The 26011-nt window shown below is 36.2% G+C and overlaps 1 protein-coding gene and 1 pseudogene across 1 annotated transcript in view; one reads left to right on the top strand and one right to left on the bottom strand.

The window, feature by feature from the left end:
• Window positions 1-928: 928 nt before the first annotated feature.
• Window positions 929-1239, bottom strand: LOC130707129 (transcription and mRNA export factor ENY2-like; annotated as a pseudogene).
• Window positions 1240-10944: 9705 nt separating this feature from the next.
• LOC130707085 (peroxisomal multifunctional enzyme type 2-like) overlaps window positions 10945-26011 on the top strand; it is a 118525-nt gene continuing 103458 nt past the window's right edge. Inside the window, exons 1-7 of the mRNA XM_057539846.1 lie at window positions 10945-11079; window positions 13016-13075; window positions 14353-14374; window positions 14475-14521; window positions 16031-16115; window positions 17206-17393; window positions 23854-23945. Coding sequence (XP_057395829.1) covers window positions 10995-11079; window positions 13016-13075; window positions 14353-14374; window positions 14475-14521; window positions 16031-16115; window positions 17206-17393; window positions 23854-23945 — 579 coding nt within the window. The 5' untranslated portion in view covers window positions 10945-10994. The remainder of the gene's footprint in view (window positions 11080-13015; window positions 13076-14352; window positions 14375-14474; window positions 14522-16030; window positions 16116-17205; window positions 17394-23853; window positions 23946-26011) is intronic.

Below are 26011 nucleotides of genomic sequence, written 5' to 3'. Positions count from 1 at the left end.
CTGATTGCCGTGGCTAGGACTTCCAGAACTATGTTGAATAATAGTGGTGAGAGTGGACATCCTTGTCTCGTTCCTGATCTTAGAGGAAATGCTTTCAGTTTTTCACCATTGAGAATGATGTTTGCTGTGGGTTTGTCATATATGGCCTTTATTATGTTGAGGTAGGTTCCCTCTATGCCCACTTTCTGGAGAGTTTTTATCATAACTGGGTGTTGAATTTTGTCAAAAGCTTTTTCTGCATCTATTGAGATGATCATATGGTTTTTATTCTTCAATTTGTTAATATGGTGTATCACATTGATTGATTTGCATATATTGAAGAATCCTTGCATCCCTGGGATAAATCCCACTTGATCGTGGTGTATGATCCTTTTAATGTGTTGTTGGATTCTGTTTGCTAGTATTTTGTTGAGGATTTTTGCATCTATATTCATCAGTGATATTGGTCTGTAATTTTCTTTTTTTGTAGTATATTTGTCTGGTTTTGGTATCAGGGTGATGGTGGCCTCATAGAATGCGTTTGGGAGTGTTCCTTCCTCTGCAATTTTTTGGAAGAGTTTGAGAAGGATAGAGTTTTCCTACATCTTATCAGGGAATACAGAGAGCCAAATTTCTCCCAATTTGTTTACGGAGATGTGTAATAAAAGACTGAACAAGCAGCCAGGTTTTCTAAACAAAGAAGACCTAAGCAGGATATTGAATATACTTTTCTTCCTCAGCATATATCTTTTTTTTTTTTTTTTCATTCATGAGATATTTATTAAAATAACACATTTAGGGAAAAATATCAATACAATTGTATACATCATTACTGAAAACTGTATACCATCATACAAAAAAGGATTTTATATTGGGAAATCAATTCCTAATTTATGGCAAGTTTTACTTTCAGAAATAAAACCACAAAACAACACAATCTAATTCAATCTTAACGGCTGGCATGCTGAGCAAGGAATGTTCTTATTCTTTGTAGGAGCTCCTTCTTTACACTGTCAGGTACCAGGGCTCTGCCTTTTGGTGTGATTTCAGCCACCAAGTCATCAACAGTAACGTGTTCTAGTCCTTTTTCTTTAATTACCTTTACAGTGTGCCTTCAACTGATCCTTCCAGCCACATTCAATTAATTTAGCTCTCAGCAACTCTTTGAGGCCTTCTCTTTCTCCAGTTTCTATCAACTTTTGGTTAATTGCTGCTCTCATCTGCGCATCTTTGTTCATCTTGCTAACCACACTCTTCGGCTGCCCGGACCTAGCATATATCTTTATGGAAGGGACACAGCGACTTTGGATGTTCCTTGTTTAAGGTCATAGCCACTGGCTGTTAATCCAGTCTACTTCTTGGGGCAAGGACAAATTTTGATATTGTGGTATTTGGTCAGGGCGTGTATAGTTCAGGCCTTTTTTGCCAGGTTTTCCCCAAAATATTTCATGTCAGGGCTTAAAGGCACATGTTGTTACTTTTTTTTTTTTCTTAAAAAAAAATATTGTTATTTATTTATTAATACTTAAAACTTTTTATTTATTTACATCTTTTCCACTCAATTCCGTAAGTGCAAGTATCTCATTTTATCTTTTGTATCTCCTAAAGTTCTGAGAATGTTGCCTTTTGTAAAGAAGGGACTTTGTTCATTCCTTCCTTTATTGTTTGCTGTAGCCCTTTTCTGGGGGTGGGGCTGGCTGGGGAGTGGTTGGTGTGTCTTTGAGATTGGTTGAATAAATTTCTGCTTTTTTTGTTGTGACTAAGTTATGATCTTAGTTTATAAACTTGTTTTGTAAAACCTTTTGCAGCAGTATGTGTTTATGTGGATCAGTTTTCCTGTATTTATTTATTACCTTTGAATTTGTTGAACTCAGATTGGAGTTTTTCAGTTCTAAGAAAAAGGTAAACAGGGACAGTGTATCTGTTTATTTTGTCATTGCCTCAGGGATGGTATCGCAGCAAGTGCTTGTGAGAGTCCAAAAAGGCAGAAAATTAGTGTTTTGGGAAAAATATTTACCAAACTAGGCTGGAGAGCCAGATTTAGTTTAGCTTAGTTTATGTGAAAATGTAGAACTTTTCACTGATGGTTTCTACCACTTTTTAGCCTGTGACCTAGCTGTGAACTTTCTGGGCTACCAATGGGTTTTGTTTTTCCCTAACCACCACTACCCTCTGCTTTAACTTTTTTAAAACACAGATGCCCTGAGTCCAGGTTGTATCATGTGCACTAACATTTCTCCTGTGTTAATTTTGTTCTGCTCAGCATATTTTTACCTGAGTAAGCAAAAAATAGTAAAGAGGAGTAAGCAAACCTAGGATTTATGACATCAGAGTATCTTGTTTGTGGAAAAATTACTAATCAGTTAATCCTATGACTAGCTCAGAGGCCAGTAAGAAGTAAGACCTTAAGAAATGGAGTACCTTGTTTCTCATATAAGTCAACTTTTGCTAGGTTATGCTGAGTTAACAGACAAATCTCAATGGTTTATAATAATAAAGGATAATTTCAGGACTTCCCTGGTGGTGCAGAGGTTAAGAATCCACCTGCCAATGCAGGGGTTACAGGTTCGAGCCCTGGTCCGGGAAGATCCCACATGCCACGGAGCAACTGAGCCCGTGTGCCACAACTACTGAGCCTACGCTCTAGAGCCCACGAGCCACAACTACTGAGCCCGTGTGCCACAACTACTGAAGCCCATGTGCCTAGAGTCCGTGCTCCGCAACAAGAGAAGCCACTGCAATGAGAAGCCCACACACCTCAACGAAGAGTAGCCCCCGCTCGCCGCAACTAGAGAAAGCCCACGCACAGGAAGGAAGACCCAACACAGCCAAAAATAAAAATAAATAAAATAAATAAATTCATAAAAAAAAAAAAGGGTAATTTCATACCTACCTGACCTTTCAGCTTCTGGTCAGCTGTGTCTCTGCTTTTGTGTCGTACTAATTTCAGGATCCCAGCTGAAGGAGCAACTTTCATCATGGCTGTTCTTCCAGCAGAGGGAAAATAAAAATGGATCCCCTTGGTGTCTCATAAAGCTTCTGTTTAGAAGTGGCATGTCATTTCTACTCACCTTTCATTGGCCAAAGGAAATCACCTGGCCAAGCCCAAAGTTAAGGGTATCACTTAAGATATTCTCTTCATGTAAATATGATTGCTATGTTTTATATTCCGTAATATAAAGCATTATGGGAGATTTAAATCTGGGTATCAGAACTGCTAAGCCTGTGGCTGATAATTACAACAAGGGACATTTGGTTTCGTACACGTTACATCTTTCAAGAAATGTTCGCACATGTCTGAAGGAAATGTTGGGAATGGAATAGGTTTGAGATTTCCTCAGTAGGTGAGCTGTATCGAGTTCTCTGAATATTAAGTTTTGTCTTGAGGGCGTGAACACAAAGAAGATGGAAGTGTTCCAGCAAGGAGAACCTCTTTTTGGACAGTAAGAAAGGCAGAATGCTTTCTATTCTTGAACTGGAGGAGTAGCATTTTTGGGTAATTGAAACTGCAATCTTTTGAAGTAAGATCGACATGATTTCTTTTCTGTACTGCAGTTGCATAATAACTGGTAAAGATGAGTTACAAGTTCCTGTGGTCTGATGCCAGAGCCTGTGTTTTTAACCGCTGTGTGATCCTGATAGCCAGAAGGTGAACTGCAGTGGGGAAAGTGAATTGTCTTTGAAGTTAGGTCAGGCTATAAATCCTGTTTCTGCTGTCTAATTACATGACCTCTGAATATTAGTAGCCACCTTACCTAATAACTTCCAGGATTATGGTGGGGATTAAATGACATCAAGAATTAAAACCTTTGGGGCTTCCCTGGTGGCGCAGTGGTTGAGAATCTGCCTGCTAATGCAGGGGACACGGGTTCGAGCCCTGGTCTGGGAAGATCCCACATGCCACGGAGGAGCTGGGCCCGTGAGCCACAATTGCTGAGCCTGCGCGTCTGGAGCCTGTGCCCCGCGACGGGAGGGGCCGCGATAGAGAAAGGCCCGCGCACCGCGATGAAGAGCGGTCCCCGCACCGCGATGAAGAGTGGCCCCCGCTTGCCGCAACTGGAGAAAGCCCTCGCACGAACCGAAGACCCAACACAGCCAAAAATAAATAAATAAATAAATAAGAAAATCCTTTAAAAAAAAAAAAAAAAAGCTATAAAAAAAAAGAATTAAAACCTTTTGTAAAGGGGGTAAAAAGCGAATAATAGTGACTGCCTACCGTGTGCTGGGCACTGTGCTCAAGATTATGTCAAAGTGAGCTTAGGGGGCATCCCAGGCTGGCGTGAAGTCGTCTAGGGGAACAAAGTGAGAGATGAGAGATCACAGGAGGTCAGGTCATGTAGGACCATTTAGTTCAGAGTAAGGACTGGCTTTTACCCTGATTGAGATGGGAAGCCATTGGAGAGCATGGAGGAGCAACATGACCTCATTTAAGGTTTAAGTGGATCATTCTGAGTGCTGTGTGAGGAATAGGTTCTAGGGGAGCAGGCGTGGAAGTGGAGAAGTACGTTGGGCATATTGGGGTCTATTATCCTATTAACAATTCTTGTCCACACTTGTGATTTTTTGTTAAAAAAAAGAAGAGGAAGCAGAGAGATCTGTCAGGTTATTGCAGTAATCTACATAAGAGATGGGGGTGATTCAGACAGGTGGTAGGGATGGAGGTGGTGCAAAGAAGTTAAATTCTGGATATATTTTGAAGGTAGGTATGGCAGGATTTGCTTATTTGCTGATGTGGGTTGAAAGGGAGAGAGAAGGATAAAGTGGTGGTTTACCGAGATAGGAAAGACTGGAGGAGGGCCGGATTCGCAGAGAGGGGACATTCCCAGTAGACTTTCAGATGGGGATAGTAGGTAGGCAGTGGGATGTAGGACTCTGTAGTTGGGGGGACAGGTTGAAGCTGTGTAAATCTGTTTTCAGTTTCTAGGTGGTATTCAAAGCCAGGAGACTGGATTAGATTACCCAGGTGGTGAGTGCATATAAACAGGAGATAGGGTCCCAGGACTGAACTCTGGAGGGGACTCAGTCTCTCATTTTCAGTTTCTTCTCCCTTTAAGGAGACCTTTGATGCCTTCTTGTTGTTGAGACAGATTAAGTCCCTTAAATTAAAGAGCCCTAATTTAAGACGTTGCTTTCTAAACTGTCACAACATTTTGGAGGTCTTCAAATATTTAGATACATTTATGGCCATTCTGGAAAAGACTCTGATGAACTAGGGTGATTGTATCTTTCTACCAAACGTGAAAATAGTATGGCAGCTCTGTGTTTTCCGCCTTTTCTTTGGCTGTCAAGAAGCTTGAGGGTAAACCTGACACTGTCCCCAAATAGAGTAACTACCATTAGCATATGGTTTGAGTAGGCTTCTCTTTCTCTGATGTAACGTTTTCTTAATTTTTCCGTTTTTTAATAGCCCTTGCACATTTAAGCCACCTTAAATACTTTTTGGTAGCAGTCAGGACATGAACAGAATACAGGAAGAAATCCCCATTGGGCCCACAGCTCTAAAATCAATGAAATGATTCTTAATGCTATTGTTTGCTATCGGAAACTTTATCAAAATAGGAGGAAAGGCATCAAGCATAGAAAACAGAAATGTCTGGAAGAACATCCAAGAGATGGTTAATAGCAGTTACCTCTGGGGTAAGACACGGATTAAAACGACTTTTTGAATCTGCAGGGTTTGAATTTCTTGAAAGCATTAAAAAAAAAAAAAAAAAAGTAAATAACCTCTCCAAAAAATAAGTACACTTGTAGTATAATATTGCCCGTGTCATCTTTTTATATGCTTCTCAGATTACTCATTGTAAAGGATGTCACTCACAGAATCAATACATATGCAAGTTATTTTGATTTTGTAAATTTGGAAGCACCATTTTACTTTGGAAATAAAAGTCGTTTATAGATATGTCATTGGTAGTGGATATGACTCAGCTGGTGTCAAACCCTTGGATTGAATAAATATATGAACACGAATATGTGTAAGCACAGTGATAAAGCACTCTTCAAATACAAAGCATTATAACATTATTACTCTTGATAATTAAGTGGCAAGTTAGAAACTGCTATATAAGCAATTTCCCGCACTGAGCTACAGCAAAAAGGACGAACTACTTATAGTAAAGTGAAACAGTAAAGTGAGGGCAGACTTTAAGGGATCTTGAAAGTTAGGCAGTGAATAATTAGGGTTCCACTGCAGATTTTGAGCAAGGGGATGACGTAGTATAAAGGCTGCCTTTGGGCCATTACCCAGCAACAGTCTGCTGATTGCCTGGAAAGATTAAGATTGGAGGCAGAAGACCACCGGGAAGGCAACTGTAGTAATCTGGGCATGAAATTATAGAATAGGAAAGAAATGGCAGTAAACGATTCCTCGAAAGAACTGGAAACTCCTCAGTGCACAAACTGTCTACCTTGCGAGCTTAAAGCACCTAGCACAGTGCTGGATACAGAGTGGGAACAGAGTGAACATTTGAAGAATCATAATGAAATTGATGTCAAGCCTTGATGGCTCAGTGACATGTGCTGTTCAGAAATGGGAGAAAGGAAAGAGTACCTGGGAAATAACTCACCCAGCAAACTGATGTTGAGAAGATGGGACAGTTTGAGGAAGATGATAATCAATTTGCTTTGCTTTTTTTTTTTTTTTCCTATCAAACTATAAGTGACGTATATTCCCTCAGCTGGTTTAGCAGCCCTGATATCAGGAGACCCAAAGCATGTTTCTTGCTCTAGTCTTTGGAGCCAATAGTCAGGGCTGAAGGATAGCAAGAAAGAACAAGAAAACCAACTTCTGAGAGCAAAGTCCTGTACACAAATAGGATTGCTAAAGACAAATCCAGATTTCTCAATCTGGTTTATGTAACAAAACACTGGAAAACAATGTATGTAATGCTCATCAAATAATATTAATGCTCCAATGTTACCTCTGTTTCTCTTTCAACATTTCAATAAAGGAACTTATGATCTGCAACACATATAAAGAATTAAAATCTTTTATAAGTAAGGGACACGTACACATCTGTAAGAAAGAAAAACACCCCAAATGAAACGTGATTTAAGCAGGCAAAACAATAAGAAGTATAAATGACCAATAAGCCCATGAAAATAATGTTACCTTACTAGTGCTCAAAGAAATGTAAATTAAATAATGAGCTACAACTTGTAATCATTTAATTGTTATACTGAAAAGAATGATGATGTCCAGTGTTGGGAGGATATGGGGAAACAGGCCTTGTCACAAACATGGTTCTGTTTTCAGGCTTGGATAGCTGATAACTTGATACTTTGTATTTAGGTATCCATTTACCTATTAATAGAGTACTTTTACAGGCTCCAAGTGTGTTTTAGAATTCTCTGGATTCTTATATCCCTGCTCTAGTGGTTAGCATATTGCAGGTATTTAGTAAAATCTTGGGGTGGATTTTTAGTAAAAAACCTTATGTAGTCTTTAGTAGACTATCCAAGTCATTGATTTATTTAAAATGACAGAAATAGGAAAAAGATTTTACATCTTAAAAAAAAAAAAAAAACTCTTCAGAGCTATAAACTGGATTTTATATGGAGGATTTACAAATATATCACTTTGGGGGATATTTTGATGGTTTTAGCTGAAAAGACTCTGTCCTTAACTATCATAATCTTAACCATTTTTACTCCCTAATTTAAAGCTATTTGTTTGACTGGGGTGGCTGATTTACTGTTCCTTCTATATTCTCCCCAAGCACATGTGATTTTTTTTTTTTTTTTTTTTTAGTGGAAATAATTAGGATAAAAGAAACTTGTTTACAGCATTAGAGGAGCAGAGTGGTATTGTGGTAGGTCCAGGTTCTAGTCTGAATTTTGCCATTTCATACAGCCTTGGAGCCTGGACAAGCTTTGGAGCCTGGAACAAGTTACATAACCTTTCCTAAACTTTGCTCTTCTGTGAAAATAGGAACAACTGTTCCTGCCAAACTCCTAAAAAGCTGTATGGAGATCAAATGCAGCAATGTACATAGATGGGTCTTTGAAAATGTAAAGTATATACATACCAGTATAAGGCAGTAATGGTATTTTAAAATATTATTGTGATTAGAATTTTAGTCATATATTTAAGCTGAACAGTGTCACATAGTGTGGATACATTTCTCTTTGTATACAATCTGTGAACATTGTTGCTATCCAAGCCCTTCAGCGTGTAACCAGTGCTTTTCTAGTTAAGCCTGAAATCCCTGTGATTTAGCTCTGGTGATAGTGGGATAACTGAGTGGGGTCAGTGTTAAGTTTGTACTCTCTAAGGTAGAGACTTGTCTTGAATAAATCTATTCTGAAACTGTTTCACTGCACATCATTGATCTCAATAATTATTTATACAGTCTTCAGTTCTTACCTTTGCTTGCACTTGGTTGCACTTTGAACAGTTTCCACTTGGGGGTAGTGTTTCATTTCACAATTGAACAATTCTTTCTTTACTTAAGTATGGCCTTTGCCAGTTTGCTCTTGAACTTTCCCTTGCTTAGTTAAAAAGGGTCTTAATAGACTGTTAGCCGCATGTTTTAAAATCTTGATTTTTAAAAACTGTTTCCTGTCATTTGAGTAATTGTACAGAAATGAATAATTAATAGGAATTTAGTCTTGAGAAGCTTAACACTTTTTTTTTTAATCTCTGAGGGATAATGTAAGCCTTTTCCCCATTATTTTGTGTCTTTGCGGCATTTTTTATTTGCAGTAAGGCTGTTAAGACTATATTGTTAGAAAAAATATATCCCAGTCCACATTTTGAAAAACTCATTTCCTTTAAGAGTAAAAGCACATTAGGCTAGCTTTGCTTGGTACCATCCCTGTATCTCCCTTTACCACCCAACCCCACTTGCAGCCCTCACTCCAGCCCCCACCAAAAGAGAACCATTGTTGAAAAGAAAAAAAGATCTTGTGGGTTTTTCTTTTTTCCCCAGGTATGGTAATTATCAATTTGGTAATATTAAGAGACTTTAAATTTTAGTATATACCTCTATGCCATTTATTAATTAGTAATTTTTAAATTGTTATATTCTGCACAGTGTGCAATAACCCTACAAAAATGATCACTTTGCAATGCAAATTAATTCTTTATCCCAGGTATTTGTTTGAAATTCTGTTTTTTCCAAGTTATTTGGCATTGATCTATATATCTTTTCATTTGTTTTTGCATGTTATTTTGTAAATAATTAAATTATTGTATAAATTACCTTCGTTATCATATTATTTAGTTATGTTGGCTTTTATAAACTTTATGATGCAATTAGTGCATTAGTGTAGTTACCACATACTTAACTTTCAGTAGATTATAAACTCTGAGGATAGGCACCATTCTTATACATCTGTAGATTTCTGTAGATTTCCTTGCAAATAGTAAATGTGCAATTAATGTTTGTATCTATATAATTGGATATAGGGAGATGTTATGTGGTAAGTGTGGTCAGTTGTTAAACATATAAATTACATATATGCTATAAATTAATGACTGAACACATATTAGTTGTGTATGTAATTTTTGACCTCTTTCAATAAATAGTTTTTATTTCTTTTTTTGGTAGACCATGACACACTATGTTTTATAAAAATTCACGTGTGCTTCTCCAAGAGTTTAATATTGTGCTTGTTCTTTTTTTTTTTTTTTTTTATAAATTTATTTATTTATTTATTTTTGGCTGTGTTGGGTCTTCGTTTCTGTGCGAGGGCTTTCTCCAGTTGCGGCGAGCGGGGGCCACTCTTCATCGCGGTGCGCGGGCCTGTCACTGTCACGGCCTCTCGTTGCGGAGCACAGGCTCCAGACGCGCAGGCTCAGTAGCTGTGGCTCACGGGCCCAGTTGCTCCACGGCATGTGGGATCTTCCCGGACCAGGGTTCGAACCCGTGTCCCCTGCATTGGCAGGCAGATTCTCAACCACTGTGCCACCAGGGAAGCCCCGTGCTTGTTCTTTATCACCATTCCTGTAAACAAAGACCTTCTTGACGTGGAGAAGATATTTCACATTGTGTATTTAACCTTTCTTTCTTTCTTTCTTTCTTTTTAATTATGGTAAGAACATTTAATATGAACATTTAACAAATTTTTAAGTGTACAATACAGTATTATGCACTGCAGGCACTATGTTGTATGGCAGATAAGATCTATAGAACTTATTCATCTTGCATTATTGAAACTTTATGCCCACCGATTAGCAACTCCCCATTTTCTCCTCCCCCTAATCTTTGCAACCACCATTCTACTCTCTGATTCTATGAGTTTGACTATTTTAGGTACTTTGATGTAAGTGGAATCATGCAGCATTTGGCCTTCTGTGACTGGGTTACCATATTATCTTCAAAGCTCATCCATGTCATTACATATTGCAAAATTTCCTTCTTTTTTTAAAGGCTGAATAAATACATTGTATTTATGTACCACATTTTCTTTATCCATTTTTATCTGTCAGTTGATATTTAGATTATTTCTACATCTTGGCTATTGTGAATAGTGCTGCATTGAACACTTGGAGTGCTGTTGTCTCTTTGGTTCCTGATTTCAATTCTTTTGAATAAATACCTGGAATTGGGATTGCTGGATCTTGTGGCAGTTCTAGTTGTAATTTTTTTAAGAATGTCCATACTGTTTTCCTGTGTATTTAATCTTAAAAGTGATCTTTAGGTTTTTTTCTTTTCTTTCTTTTTGCTAAAAGTGGTTTGAATCATGGTCTTTTTCTTTCTAAAAAAGGAGAAGCATTGCACAGTTAAAAATTTCATGACATGAACCTGTGTTTAAATATTTTTCTGCTTCATATCTATATATATATATATATTTTTTCATATCTATATTTAAAAACAAAGAGGCATGTTTTGAAAGTACGTATCTCATGGTGTGTTCAGTAAGATGGGAATATAGTAGTAGGGAATTAGGAAGTTGACTGAAGAAATACACTAATAATATAATTTCATTTCCAACTCATATTTTTAAGGTCTAGAACTGAATTCTTATTTGTTTATTTTTGCATTGCAGTGAATGATCTAGGAGGGGACTTCATGGGAGTTGGTAAAGGCTCCTTAGCTGCTGATAAGGTTGTTGAAGAAATAAGAAGGAAAGGCGGAAGAGCAGTGGCCAACTATGGTACAATATTTGAGAGAACTATACTGCTTGTTTTATATTTCCTCCACTGATGCTGTTTCTCATGTTAATAAGTATTGAGCAAATATCTTGGCATTCCAGTATAATTATGAAATTAGATTTTACCTAAGTCTGCCAAAGATGTTTAGTGACGTATTTTTTAAACTTTTGATGTAGATTATTTCATGAGTCTAACTTTTATTCAGTTGTCTATTTAATATTTTTAATAATGAGCGCATGATATAATCAGTACATTACTGTAGATGTGAATATGAATATGGTCTTTTCTTAAAAGACCTGCCTTAGCTAAAAGGTCTTATGTATTTCTACAGAGTAACATTAAATTCTTCGTTTTAAAATTGCTTTTAAAAAACATTTCTTGAAGTAATATAGTGTAAGAAGTGAAGTGCCCCCTTTCTGCACCCAGCCTTCATATTACATTCTGCACAGGTGATCATTGCTGTATGCAACTTTCTTATCTTTATGAAAACGTAAGAGTCAAAGTTAGGCATTAGAAATAAAGACAGCAAATACAACCTGTATGTTTGATGTATTGATTCTAGTAGTATTTGTAAGGAATCCTCTTGAGTAGATTTACTTTAAAAAGCTAGTGCTTACTGACTTTTCTGCAAATTAGATTGTTTTTATGGACCAGGGAGAAAATTAGATTGCCAGTGACTTTATTCTGAAATTTTAGAGGAAAGGAAATAGGATATGATTTGTTTTGAGAGTTCAAGGGAATAATGAGACAGACATTTTAGTATCTTATTTCCACATTGAGAGTCTAGAAAAATGTTTTCAACTTAAAAAAATTTCTGGGGTTTTAAAACCTATTTTGTAAAGATAAAGATTTCAGACTCTCTTCCCTGCCCCTCAGTTTTGATATTCAACCTGTATCAATCAGGATTCAGTCAAGAAAACAGAAGCCCCTCTCGGTTTTCCAAGTGTGAAGGGTTTTATACAAAGAATTAGAGACTTACCATTGGAAGGTCTGGGCAGGTGCATGTCAGGGAAACTGTCGATGACCATCTCAGCCTGTGGCAGGTGGTTTTCAAGAGCTCACCTAGATGTGCTGTCAGTCTCACATCTGCAGCCTGCTCACAAGATTGCCTGCGTTTACAGTCTCTTCCTACTTTTCCTCCCTTTAAGCGAGTATCTCTTTTTGGCAGATCTAACTCAGGAGCTTATGGGTCCCAGGGAAGGGACCTGGCTCCGCCTGTGATTGCAGAGGAAGTAGAAAGAGGCAATGGTGATGTTGAGTTGACAGCTGACCATTTGACACACAGCTCTGGGGATATGAGCCCTTCTCCTGGGCTGATTAGCAGAAAATGACAAATCCGTAATATTTCATTGAGCTTTACTTTTTGTAGTTAGTATTACAAAAACAGTAGGTTTGTTTTCCAAATGTAGTGATACAGAATTGAACATGCTTTTTCAAATTAAACATGCTTCTCCTTCCCTCCCTCTCAAAGTCTCATTTGCATCCTTAAGGGGAAGTGCTTATGTGGCTATTTAAAATTCAACAGAAATGAAATAAAATAGATTATTCCATTTGTCGTACTAGCCCCATTTCAGGAGCCACATGTGGTTTTTGGTTACCATGTTAGTGCAGAAATAGAGCATTTCCATCTTCACAGAAAGTTCTGTTCGACCATGGTGTCTTGGATATTATTTGTCAAGTACTTCTCATTTACCCCCTCTCTCTTTTTTTTTTTTTTTTTTTTGGTAGGTTAAAGGATTGCCTTAGGGACTAAATTTCTTTTGTAACATGTTATCATTTATATTTTAGTTTGCTACGTGCCTGCAATATAAATGTATTTTCCTTGGAAATGAGTTCTGTTGAATGAATAGTATCTGTCATGTGCTCTGAGCCACAGAATTTAGAAGTCCTTTGTAAGGGATATTACTGAAGTTTTGTCCTAATTTCCCTTTCCATCAGATTCAGTGGAAGCAGGAGAGAAGGTTGTGAAGACAGCACTGGATGCTTTTGGAAGAATAGGTAATATTTCTTTGCATTTATGGTACTAACAGAGCTGCTTCTACCTTTCTAATGAAATATTTTTTATTTCACTTTTGTTTATTAAAAACTCTTTTTTGGTAATCAAATTTTTAGATTTGTTTTAAATTTTAATTTTTTTACATACCCTAATCTTATTCCACAAAGGGCTTGAGGTGACAGTTTTTATGCATGTATGTGTTGAGTTTGTTTTATACTTTTTTGTACTTTAAGAGCCTTTAAAAAAACTTGTAAGTATTCTCTAAGTTTCCTTTTTATAATAATTTAATCATACCCCAAATATATTTAGAAAATAAAAAATAAATCAGTATTTTGGCAATAGAGGACCCAGTGGAATATTTTAGATAATTATAATGATTCAGATGAAAATGATTCAGTATCTTGCAAATTAATTAAGATGAATTATATAAAATAAAAATCTTCATTTTTAAGAAGCATTTCAAGCATTTCAAATATATTGTTTAATTTTCCTGACTTAGTCCCATACATTGTTAGTAAAAGGTTATTGAATTACTAGGGGGAAACTACTGCAGATAAGCCCAACATGTTTATAATCTGAAAAATGTTAATTTTTGTAGTTTGAATGTGTTTCCCCCCCCTTTTTTTGGTCTAGCATATATATTTTTCTAGCTATATTTGGTTGAGCTTGTGAGAGACATGTTCACATAGTGTCTGACACAGGGATAGAGACCACAAAGTTCTGAAGTCATAAGGTGAAAATAGCCACAAGATGGTGGTTGAACCTTAAGAAACAATCCCTTCTATTTTATAGTGAGAATGCAATTATGTATGAAGACAGGCCATCAGTTTCTAACTCTAATGGTTTCCTTTCTGGGCTTTTGACTTTTGAGTGGCAAGGAAAAATCTTTTAAACTTTTAACTTTCCCAGTGAATTTTGAAGTTAATTGAGGGATGGTTTACGATTACCACTGAATTCTAAGAACCTAAGAGTTGTGTGACTGCTAATTCTGTAAATAAGCTCACAGAAATTTGGCAGGAGGTAGAGGTGGAAACATTTAGGTATGTAGACTTGAGAGGAAAGCACTGATATAATGGGGTACTTATTGTGCTTTTGTGAATCCGATTTGTTTTTACTATAGGTATAAAATTTTGTTCTGCTAGCACTTGTTACCTATTATATCTACTTTTCCATGGGCAGGGGGGAGGCAGGGAACGCTTTTGAAAGAAATGTGTTGTAAGCAAAGGCAAATTAATATGCTTGCTTTTATATTTGTGACTTGAATATTTTTATATTGTAGATGTTGTGATCAACAATGCTGGGTGAGTATTTCTTTTTAAATTTCCAATAAAGTAATGTACATGCAAACTTTTTTTAAGTGTTGACTTTCTCTTCTCAACATATATAATATCAATTTTTTAGAATTTTGAGGGACCGTTCCTTTGGTAGAATAAGTGATGAAGACTGGGGTAAGTTATTTTAAATATACGTTCTCTGGAACATACTTATCCATTTAGCCTTCTAATATTTGATACATTTCCACACTTAAGGAAAAACTTGCTTCTACCTATTTTTGCTTCTGCTAATATAAGTGATGAGTAAGCTTTACAACTGAAAATGAACAGTTGGAAGAAAAGGCTTTTGTGACTTTCGTTCGTTTCCCTTTTTCTCTTTGAGAGATTGTCAGCGTTTTCTTGCAGTATTAGTTGTTTCTAACAGCCTTTTGCATGCTTGTCTGGCTGTGTGATTCTTATTTCAAGAGCAAGAGTAGGCTATGACTACTGTAAGCAGACAGAAGGAAATGCTAAAAAAATCAAAAGGAAATGCTAAAAAACAAAAACTAAAAACGATGGAGATCTGAGAACTGGGTGGGAAAAACCTAGATATAATTTTGAAACTTCTAATAAGTAGGAAAAATTTCCATTAGGAATGTCATGTTGGAAAGATTGAGTTTAGATGATGAACAGTCACAGTTATAAAATTTTTTTATCCTGTTTGCTCTTTTTTGCCCTTACTTTCATTGGCTATCAGAACTAAAACAAGCATTGGTGGCTGAGACGGTGGCAGGCATGGTAACTGAGATGAATTACATCATTGTTTATAGAGTGTGTTTCTGGGAAATATTGCCAGAAGTTCTTTTGGAAGAAGGAAGATATCTTTCTGACTTAGAATTAAGCAAAGACGGCTTTTAGCTTCCAATTCCCTTGTAATAACTGGAGAAAAAAAGGAGCTGAGAAAGATAGAATTTGTTGGCAGAGGGGACTTAAGTCGGTGCTTTGCTTTGAGCTCTGATGGGGCTGGAGTGTGTCCTCTTCTGGTTTCATCAGAGTAAGATTAAATCTGGAATTGTTTGTTTATCTGCATCATCCTCCAAGTTGTCTGTTCATTAGATTGACATTTCAGAAAGCAGGCTTCTCTGTCTCTCTTTTTCCCTCTTTCCCTCCCCCTCTTTCCTACACCTCCACGCCCCGACCCCCAGCTCTCTCTAACTCATTTGCAAATCCTGTTAAAAATAGGGATTTAGGGATATACTGAACATTTTATAAACATTTCTTGATGAAGAACTGAGTGGTTTTTGATTATGCTTTAACGTTTGTGTTGAGTCCCAATTATATATGTAAAATTCTTGGTTATTTGTATTATGAATTTTTATATAAAATAGGCAAAAATTAAAGATGGCATTGCACTTAGATATGCATAGGCATCGTATTTAGGTGGCATTATATTTATGATAAAGTTAGATATATTAGATAATAATCTAATCATAAATTATAGGCAAAATAGGTATGAATTATTGATTGGTTATGTAACTGGAACTAAAGCAAAAATGATTACTCAGAGTGCAATGTGACAATAGCTGATTTTGAATGCTAGGTATAAAATGAACATCTTTGTATAAGCAAGTCTTTGCTTATGTTGATTCTGAGATAGGTCTGTCTAAATTTGACAATATTCATGATAAAAATGTCTTGTTTTAGATATCATCCAGAGAGTTCATTTGCGGGGCTCATTCCTGGTGACCCGGGCAGCGTGGGATCACATGAAGAAACAGAAATTTGGAAGGTAGAGTTGTATGTGGCTGTCAAGGGGGTTTGGAGATGCCGTGTGTGGGTTCTTATGTCCAGAGGAAAAGAATTGCTTTGACGTTGAAAAATACACCTTCAGATATGCACAGGCTTTTTAAACGTAGTTTTGGAAGATGCCTCCCTGTTACATTGGTGTCAGTCATAGATTAGCGAGGTGGACAACTTAGTATTTCTTTTCACCTCCTACTTTTCATTATTAATGATTCTCCTGCTATTCTCTGATATTTTAGCAGTACAAACATTGAGGATTCAGCAGTACTTTATTCTCTAACCAAAATATCATTTTTTGTGCCCAGTGACCAACTGGGGAGAGATGAGTGGCTGTTTTCTACTGGCTGACACTGGTCAGACATGAGTTAGTCTTTGTAAACTAGGAACGGTAAGACTCTTATAGTTGCGTCTGTGTGACTCAGACGTGGCAGACCTAGTAAGTGGCCCCATGCTCTCTAACATAAAAGTTATTCCTGTTAACTCAGGGTTCACACACATCTACTAGAAGTAAATTGCGTGTGATATCTGTTCTTATTGGAGAGTTCTAGTATATCTTGATACTAGCAGTTTCTGAAAGTCAATGATAGGATTTACTTGTTCTACTAAGTAGAGTAAGTGAGATTAGGTCAGATTATGAGATGGTATTATTTAATATGAGGCATTTAATATTATCCAGAAAGGGAAAGGAGCAAAGTTCTGAGGACTAAAGAATTAGAACTTCATGATCTAATATTTCTTACTAAAATTTTAACTTGTAAATTGGCAGTTTATTTTATGTTTATAAATACTTATTGTTTTCAGTACATAATGAATATACATTCTTACACTTGAATTCATTTGATCCTGACCAGGGATTCTTTCTAAAACAATAAAATCTCACAGTTGAATTTTGAGAGATTACTTTTATTATTTATATTAATTTAGATATATGAATCATGACTTTAAGAACCTAATGGCAGTATACAGAGTTGCTTTTGACAGGTATAATAGTAATGAAAAAGAAAAAAAAATGCTTAGAGTTGCAACAGTATCAAAATATAGAAAAGATGATGTTGAGAGATTGATTTTCCTTTTAGGATCATCATGACTTCATCGGCTTCAGGAATATATGGCAACTTTGGCCAGGCAAATTATTGTGCTGCAAAGCTGGGTCTTCTGGGCCTTTCAAATTGTCTTGCAGTTGAAGGCGAGAAAAGCAACATTCATTGTAACACTATTGCCCCTACTGCTGGATCACGGTTGACCCAGAACATTTTGCCTGATGGTAAGTAGTTTAGATTTTTTTTAATGCTGTTCCTCACATACCTGTGTGGCGTGAGCTTTGTAAAAGTATTTAATTTTTTGAGTAGCTAAAAAAATTTCGTTACAATTTAAAAAAGCATTACGTGTAGTTTATGTTCATTATAGAAAATTTAGGAAAGCACAAACAAACAAAATATGACCCATAATTCTACCACACTGAGATAAACTTTCTCTTTGTGTAGGTAGACATACATACATTTTTTCTTTACAGAATGAGGTAATAGCATTCTTACTGGTTTATAATAATAATTATTTAAAACAATTAATAGATTGTTTTTTAGGGCAGTTTTAGGTTTATAGAAGAATTGAGCAGGTAGTAAAGAGAGTGCCCATATACTCCTCCTCCCACACAGTTTTACATCAGTGTGCTACGTTTATTACAGTTGATGAACCAGTATTGATCAATGTTTATTTATTTATTTATTTATTTATTTGGCTGCATCGGGTCGTTGAGGCATGTGGGATCTTTCGTTGTGGTGCGTGGGCTTTTCTCAAGTTGTGGCACGTGGGTGTTCTCTCTCTAGTTGCGGCGCATGGGCTTCAGGGTGCGTGGGCTCTATATTTTGTGGCACGCTGGCTCTCTTGTTGAGGCACGTGAGCTCGGTAGTTGTGGCACCCGGGCTTAGTTGCTCTGTGGCATGTGGGATCGTAGTTCCCTGACCAGGGATCGAACCTGCATCCCTGCATTGGAAGGCAGATTCTTTACCATTGGACCACCAGAGAAGTCCCTGATTGATTATCATTAACTATAGTTAATAGTTCACTTTAGGGCTCACTCTTTAGGTTGTATCATTTTATGCGTTTTCACAAATGCATGATGTTATGTACCCACAATTATAGATCATACAGAATGGTTTCACTCTAAAAATCCCCTGTGTTCCATCTCTTCATCCTCTCCTTTTTTTCCCAAATGTCTGGGAGGATTGAAGCTCATTTCTTTTTTTTTTTTTTTTAAATTAGCTTTTATTTATTTATTTATTTATTTATTTATTTTTGGCTGTGTTGGGTCTTCGTTTCTGTGCAAGGGCTTTCTCTAGTTGCGGCAAGCGGGGGCCACTCTTCATTGCGGTGCGCGGGCCTCTCACTATCGCGGCCTCTCTTGTTGCGGAGCACAAGCTCCAGATGCGCAGGCTCAGTAGTTGTGGCTCACGGGCCCAGTTGCTCCTTGGCATGTGGAATCTTCCCAGACCAGGGCTCGAACCCATGTCCCCTGCATTAGCAGGCAGATTCTCAACCACTGCGCCACCAGGGAAGCCCGAAGCTCATTTCTTTTTATCACTACATAATATTACATGGTATGTAGGTGCCACAATTTGTTTTTTCATTCACCTATCGTGGAACATTTTCATTGTTTCCAGTTTTTGACAGTTGTGAGTGAAGCTGCTATAAACATTCATGTGCAGGTTTTTGTGTGGACGTAAGTTTTCAACTCATTTGGGTAAATATTAAAGAGGATAATTGCTGGATTGTATGGTAAGACTGTCTTTAGCTTTGTAAAAATTTCCAAACTGTCTTCAAAAATGGCTGTATCGTTTTTCAATCCTACTAGCAGTGAGTGAGAGTTCTTGTTGCTCCACATCTTTGCCAGCATTTATTATTGTTAGTCTTTTGCATTTTAGTTCTTTTAATAGGTGTATAGGGTATTTCATTGTTTTAATTTGCAGTTCCCTAATGACTTATGATGTTATGCATGTTTTTCCTTTGCTTATTTGCCATTTATTTGTCTTCCTTGGTGATGTGTCTGTTCTTATTTTTTGCTCATTTTTAAATTGGGTTCTTTGTTTTCTTCTTCTTTTTTTTGGGGGGGGGTTCTTTGTTTTCTTGTTGTTGAGTTTTAAGAGTTCCATGAATATTTTGGAAACAAGTTCTTTATCAGATATGTGTTTTGCAAATATTTTTTCCCAGTCTTTAGCTTGTTTTTTTATTCTCTTTAGTCTCTTTCACTTTTGAAGGATAATTTCACCGGGTACAGAATTCTGGGTGGGTAATTTTTTTCTTTCAACACCTGAAATCTTTCACTCCACTCTTCTTTTGCTTACATGGTTTCTGAAGGAAAGTCTGACATAATTCTTTCCTTGTTTCTTTATGCATAAGGTAGTTTTTCCCCTCTGTGTTCCTCCAAGGTTTTCTCCTTGTTTTTTCCACAGTTTGAATATAGTATGCATAATAATAGGTGTAGATTTTTGGCAATATTCTACTTGATGTCTTCTGAGCTTCCTGGATCTGCGGTTGGTATCTGTGATTAACTTTGGAAAATTCTCAGCCATCACTGCTTAAAATATTTCTTCTGTTGTTTTCTTTTTTTCTTCTACTTCTGGTATTCCCATTATGTGCCTGTTCTATCTTTTTATTTTAATTAATTAATCGATTAATTTATTTGGTTGGGCCGGGTCTTAGTTGCAGCAGGTGGGCCTCTTTAGTTGCAGCTCACAGGCTCCTTAGTTGTGGCTTGCAAGCTCCTTAGTTGCAGCACGTGGGCTCCTTAGTTGTGGCATGCAAACTCTTAGTTGCGGGATGTAGTTCCCAGGCCAGGGATTGAACCCGGGCCTCCTGCATTGGGAGCGTGGAGTCTTAACCGCTGCGCCACCAGGGAAGTCTCAATGTATCTTTTGTAATTATACCACAGTTCTTGGATATTCTATTCCCTTTTATCTTTCTGTCCTTTTTTCTCTTTGCATTTCATTTCAGTTTGGGAAGTTTCTATTGACATATATTCAAATCAAGCTTACTGATTTTTCTTTTTTCATTTCAAAATGTTATATTGTTTTTGTTTTTTAACATTTCCTTTTGATTTTTTTAGCATTTCCTTCTGTCTGCTTACAGTAGTCATCTGTTCTTGTAAGTTGTCCACTATTCTCCATTAGAGCCCTTAGCATGTTAATCACAGTTATTTTAAACTCCTAGTTTGAAAATTCCAAAATCTCTGCTATATTTCAAGCTGGTTCTGAGGCTTGCTTTGTCTCCTCAGCCTGTACTTTTCTTGTCTTTTAGCATGCCTTGAAATTTTTGTTGAAAACTGAACATGATGTATTGGGGTAGTAGAAAGTGTGGTATACAGAGCTTTATTGTGAGGTTTCATGTTTACCTGGCTAGGAGTTAGGTTGCGTTTATTGGTTGCTGTAGCTGTTGGTGTCAGAGGCTACATTTTCCTCTTTGTCGTTGTTTTTGTGTCCCCTGTTGTCTTTGGGTTTCCCTAGGTACTCTTTGTGTTTGCAGCTCTCTCAGTTGTAATCCACTGTTGTTATACTGGAGGCCTGTTGAAGTGGTTGTAAATTATGGCGAGGGGAAGTGTTCTATAATCTTATGATTAAATCCGCAAGTTTTTTAGCAGGTCAAAGTCTCTGGACTCTGAGCTTCAGTAGAGTTTTTTAGCCTTTTTTTTTTTTCTCCCGTTATTTGAGACAGGAAGGCTAGAGGGGTTCCACTAGTCTAATTGCTCTTCCCTTAGGTCAGATAAGGCTCTGGTAGCTTCCCTTGAGGATAGGCCTTTGTTAAGGAGAACAGAATGCTCTGGGCATATTTCAAAATGATTTTGTCTTATTGATTTATTTATTTTGTTACCCTCTCCCTTTTTCTCTGTAACATTTCAAAGCAAATCTTAGATGTTGCATTTCACCTAATAAATACTTGGAAATGTGTCTCTAACAGATATGGACATTATAACCACAATGCCAATATCACACCAAATAAAATAATTCATTAACATTGTCTAATACCAAATTTATATGAAAACTTCCTCGTTATCTAAAAAATATCATTTTAGAGTTAGTTTATTCCACAATGATCTAAACAAGGTTCACAGTCATTTTGTTACTGTATCTCTTAAGTTTTATTTAACATATGATAGTTCATTCTCCTTTTTGAAAAAGTGCCAATTATTTGTTGAAGAAACTGCGAGTTCATTTGTCCTGAAGACTATTCCTCATTCTTGATTTGGATTGCCTTTGCACTTTTGTGGAAAATCAGTTGACCATGTATGTATGTGTGGGTCTATTTCTGGATTGTTTGTTCTGTTGTATTGATCTATGGGCCTGTCCTTTTACCAATACCATGATGTTTTGATTACTATATTTTTATAGTAAGTCTTGAAATCAGGTAATGTGAGTCTTCCAACTTTGTTCTTTGAAAACATGAAATATAAAGTTGTAAATTTAAAAATTTAAATGTATGATTGAGAGCCAATGCTTATTTATTTAGTTATATAAGAAATAGAATACTTGACTGGTCGAAAACTGTATGGTTTTTGATACTCCTGGTTTTAACATATATCTAAAAAGAAAATATCTGTAATACTTTAAAAGTAGTTTCTGTGAAACAGTACAAAACAATTGATGAGTGAAATTACTTTAGAATTAGCTGCTTCATGGCATACAAATGCTTATTCACAGTACCATTTTACTTTCCACGTTTGAGCTAACATTCATTTTAGAACTTGGGATTTGTAATACCAAGTATGTACTTGCTAGCTTTTCCTAAGAGCTGTGCCTAACCAGTTTGCTTTAGTGTAGAATAGCTATTTGTACCTGAGATCTAATTTTTTTTCCCTTTTCTTTTGTCAACAGGGCCATTTAAAAAAGTCCCTTATTTTAAAAAAACTTTATACTCTCATATCTTTTTGAAGGAATTCTTGTTAAAGAACTAGATTATTTAAGTATAATGCTACATATATATGCACAACAGTGTAGGTTACTGGCAAGAAGTAAAGTATCAAAATGTAATGCATAGTCATGAACTCACTGCTCAACCCAAGAATTGGAACATTACTTGCATCTAACTTTATACCTTCTATTCTGTTCCTCTGCTTCATGCCAAGAGATAACCACTATTTAGAATTTTATGCTTATCATTTCTGTGCTAGACTCCTACCTTAGTCACTTTTTGCCATTGGCTGTAGACTTTCTTGGGGAAGCAGCAAGTTTCCAAGAAAATATTGAAAACTTGAGCTTTTAAATTGGCTTTCCTTTGGGAATGTAGCTTCCATTAATTTTGACCTCTAGAGATGTTAGGTCACTGTTTAATGTAGTATCTTTTATGTCCACCAAACCCTAGTGAAAGATGTTTGGAGAATAAGATCTACTTTAGACAAATAATTTAAGTTTCTGGACCTGCTTTCTCTTCTGTAAAGGAAGAGAGTTGTTACAGATCATTTTTAAAAGCCCTTCAGATTCTGAATTCCTGTTATTTTAAATTTTGGTATTTATTACTTTTTTATAGTTTAGAAAAAGCCGAAAATTTATTTTGCCTCAGCGTTTTTCCTCTTTTCCTCTGAAATATTAACTTACAGGCTGTCAAAGGAATTATTTGTTAAAGAACCAGGTGTTATGAGTAATGTGGGGAGACATTTGCAATTTCATTTCCCCCTTTGAAATATATTTGAAAAATGGAAAGTCATGTATGTGACTTACATGTTTCTTACATGAAAAGAAACATAATCTTAGGATGAATACCCATGAACTAACTTCCCAAGCTGTATTAGTTATTTACTGCTGTGTAATAGATTACTTCAAATTTTGTGGATTAAAACAACAAGTATATATTATCTCACAGTTTCTGGGGTCAGGAATACTGTAAAGTGAAAGGTTCTTAGAGCTGCTCTTTAATTTACAGGGACTGTAAATGTCATCTTTGTCACTTTAAAATATAAAACTGTATTTTGTCCCTTCACAGTTAAAATTTACATTTATTTGATTCTTTAAAGATTATAAGATGTATTTACAAATCGTGTCTCCTTTGAGCCTTGCAACAACTTAGTAGAATAGGCAGGTAACGCATTTTAATTACCATCTTACAGATGCAGACACACGTCCAAGAGAGTTGAGCGCTGTGCTCAATGCCCTAAATTGCCTACATGGCAGGGCCAGCAGTAAAATCTAGGTGTTCATGCTCCTTGTGTAGTACCTTTCTGCTCTGTTAAGTTGCTCACAGAAGGTATGCAGCAGGAAAATATTTCTTACACTTTGTGACTCATCAGTAACGGTTGCAAGGTCCATTTTCCATCATCTTACTGCCATTACAGTTGTCAAGGCTGTTTTGTAGTTTTCTAGCTTCTGGGAGAGCAAAATAGTTTTGGGAATGAATGGTACCTAAGTTCATTATGCTATGTATGCCTTTGCTCACCAGTCTTTGCCAAGGCAGCTTTAACTTGTCTTCTAAACAGTATGTTACCCATCTTGTAAAGGTATATCTGATGCCTTCTATGTTAGAAGCCTGAATATATCCATTGGGATGAAAAGATTCTTCTAAAAGCCTTGGATGTTAATACTAATTATTTATGTATATCTAATTTTTTTCTTATTTATTTAAAAAGTCTCTGAACCTATAATTTTATAAGTGAGGAATTTTCAGAAAGTAAAATGATTGATTGAATATGTATATATTCTTATTGATAGATTTTTTTTTCTTTTTTTGGCTATTTATTTCAGATCTTCTGGAAGCTCTGAAGCCAGATTACGTGGCACCCCTGGTCCTTTGGCTTTGCCATGAGAGTTGTGAGGAAAATGGTGGCTTGTTTGAGGTATTCTGCACCTTTGCACTTTCTCCCAAAGCAATATTTGTGTAATTAAATATAAAAAATCATTCAAAAATCAGTATTTTCCAGTTGTTCACATTTGTAAAAATCTGCATCAGTTGGTATCACTTGTATATTTTTTAATATTATGTATTTGTTATAATTAAGGAACAAGTATGACTAATGTCCTTTTTTGAGAAAGTAACAGCAACTTTGTAAATTGTTCTTCCCTAGTTCTTCATTTCTGATATTCTTGTCAAATGAAAATGTGACTGGCTGGTTTGATGTGTTTAGTCAGATACAGAAAGTCTCATTTGGTTAGAGATGCTGAGTAGTAAAGTGAAGGGACAGAGTTGATGGTTTAAAGTCAGCCAGGCCAGGTTTTGATTTCTTGCTCTGGTAATTGCTGGCTCGCTGGAATATTGTACAGATTAACCTCCCTGAGTTTTAGTTTTCTTGGGGTTTTGTTGTGAGAACTGGAGATCATATTTTTAAACTCTTAGCATACCTAGCAGTCACCCCTCAATTTTAACTATTATATCAGTATAGCAGGAATTCAGTCTGGGTATGATAGATCAGTAAACACAAATTATTTGTATTAACTTTAAAAATAAACTTTGCTATGTTTCCCTATCGCAAAGCTTTACAAGTTTGCTATAAAAATAAAAACCACACATAATCCTACTATCCAGTGAGGTTCAGTTTTCACTCTATAATCAAAGTCCCTTTAGATTTCCTTATGCTGATTTATATATTTTTTGGTCCTCATTTGAGTTTGATCTCTTTTTTCTTTTCTAGCGTAAACTGTTATATTTTAGACCACCCCCCTTTATTTGAGTCTTTGTGGTAATATAATAATAAACCTGTTGCATGCGGAATACATGACATCCAAAGATATTTCTTGGTAGCAAAATTACCTGGCTCAGTTTGAAGTGAATGATATATTAGCCTGATTTATTTGAATAAAAAGCTGTTTAGTAAATGAAAAACAGTCTACACCTGTCTATGCAGAGATAGGCACCTCTGCTTTCTTAATCACAGTTGTTGATTGTGAATTGTGGAAAATTAGAGGTGGAAAGAACTTTACAACTCTAGATTTACAGAAGAGAAATTTAATAATATCAAGCCATGTGGAGCTCCAAATTTGGTCTGCCTGTCTTTTATCTCATTAAGGAATTAAACAAAAATTCTTTGTCTTTTACATTTATATTTGTTATTAATTCTGTGAACAAAAATAATATATGCTTTTTGTAGAAAACTTCAAATATATAGGGGAGTTTATAGAGGAAAATAAAAATCACCCACATTACCACTATCGAGAGATAACTCCTATTAATATTTTTATGGATATTCTTTTCCAGTCTTTTATTAGATGTGCATTTTACACGAGTAGTCTTTTTATTTTAGGTATACAATTTACACACATACCCAGACATGCACAGATAACTAGGATAATGCTGTAGATGAAGTTTTGTATGTTGTTCTTTTAGTTTACTATATTGTGAACAGTTTTAGTAAGGGACATTTGCTGTGTGAGATTGAGTGCAAAATACAGTAAGAGCGGTGTGTAATATCCTGACTTAAACCTTGAATGTAAATTGACACTTTGTTTGCCAAGTTTTGATAGATATCTAGAGTGGCAGATAGAGATTTTTTGGATCGACTGGAGCTGTTGTTTCTAGCACCTGCGAGGAGTTTGCAGCTTGTTGCTTCACTCCCCAAATATGATAAAAGATGATATTTTTCTTGCCTGTTATCAGTACCACTGCCACTTTAACTACTCTGACAGCATCAAGGCCGATTGTCCTGTTAATATATGTAAAGGAATGAGTGATTAAAAAGCCATACCCTTGAGCGTAGAGCCACTGAGAAGTGTGCTGTCTGCTGGTACAGTTTCTTCTGTTATATGCATGTGGAACACTGTAGTTGTGGTGTTTGAAGATATGACAAACAGATTTTCTTACATCAGACATTTTCTTCTGAGGATTTCCTTGAATGGCTTCTAGAAAAAATACCATCTTTCTGTACAGTGATTAATGTATTTGGTCATTTGCCACATTTCTATATAAAGG

This window comes from Balaenoptera acutorostrata, chromosome 2 (genome assembly GCF_949987535.1).
Source record: "Balaenoptera acutorostrata chromosome 2, mBalAcu1.1, whole genome shotgun sequence".
NCBI classification, from domain to species: domain Eukaryota; kingdom Metazoa; phylum Chordata; class Mammalia; order Artiodactyla; family Balaenopteridae; genus Balaenoptera; species Balaenoptera acutorostrata.
Note: the sequence above shows the minus strand (reverse complement) of the source record. Positions and strands in the feature narration are given on the sequence as shown.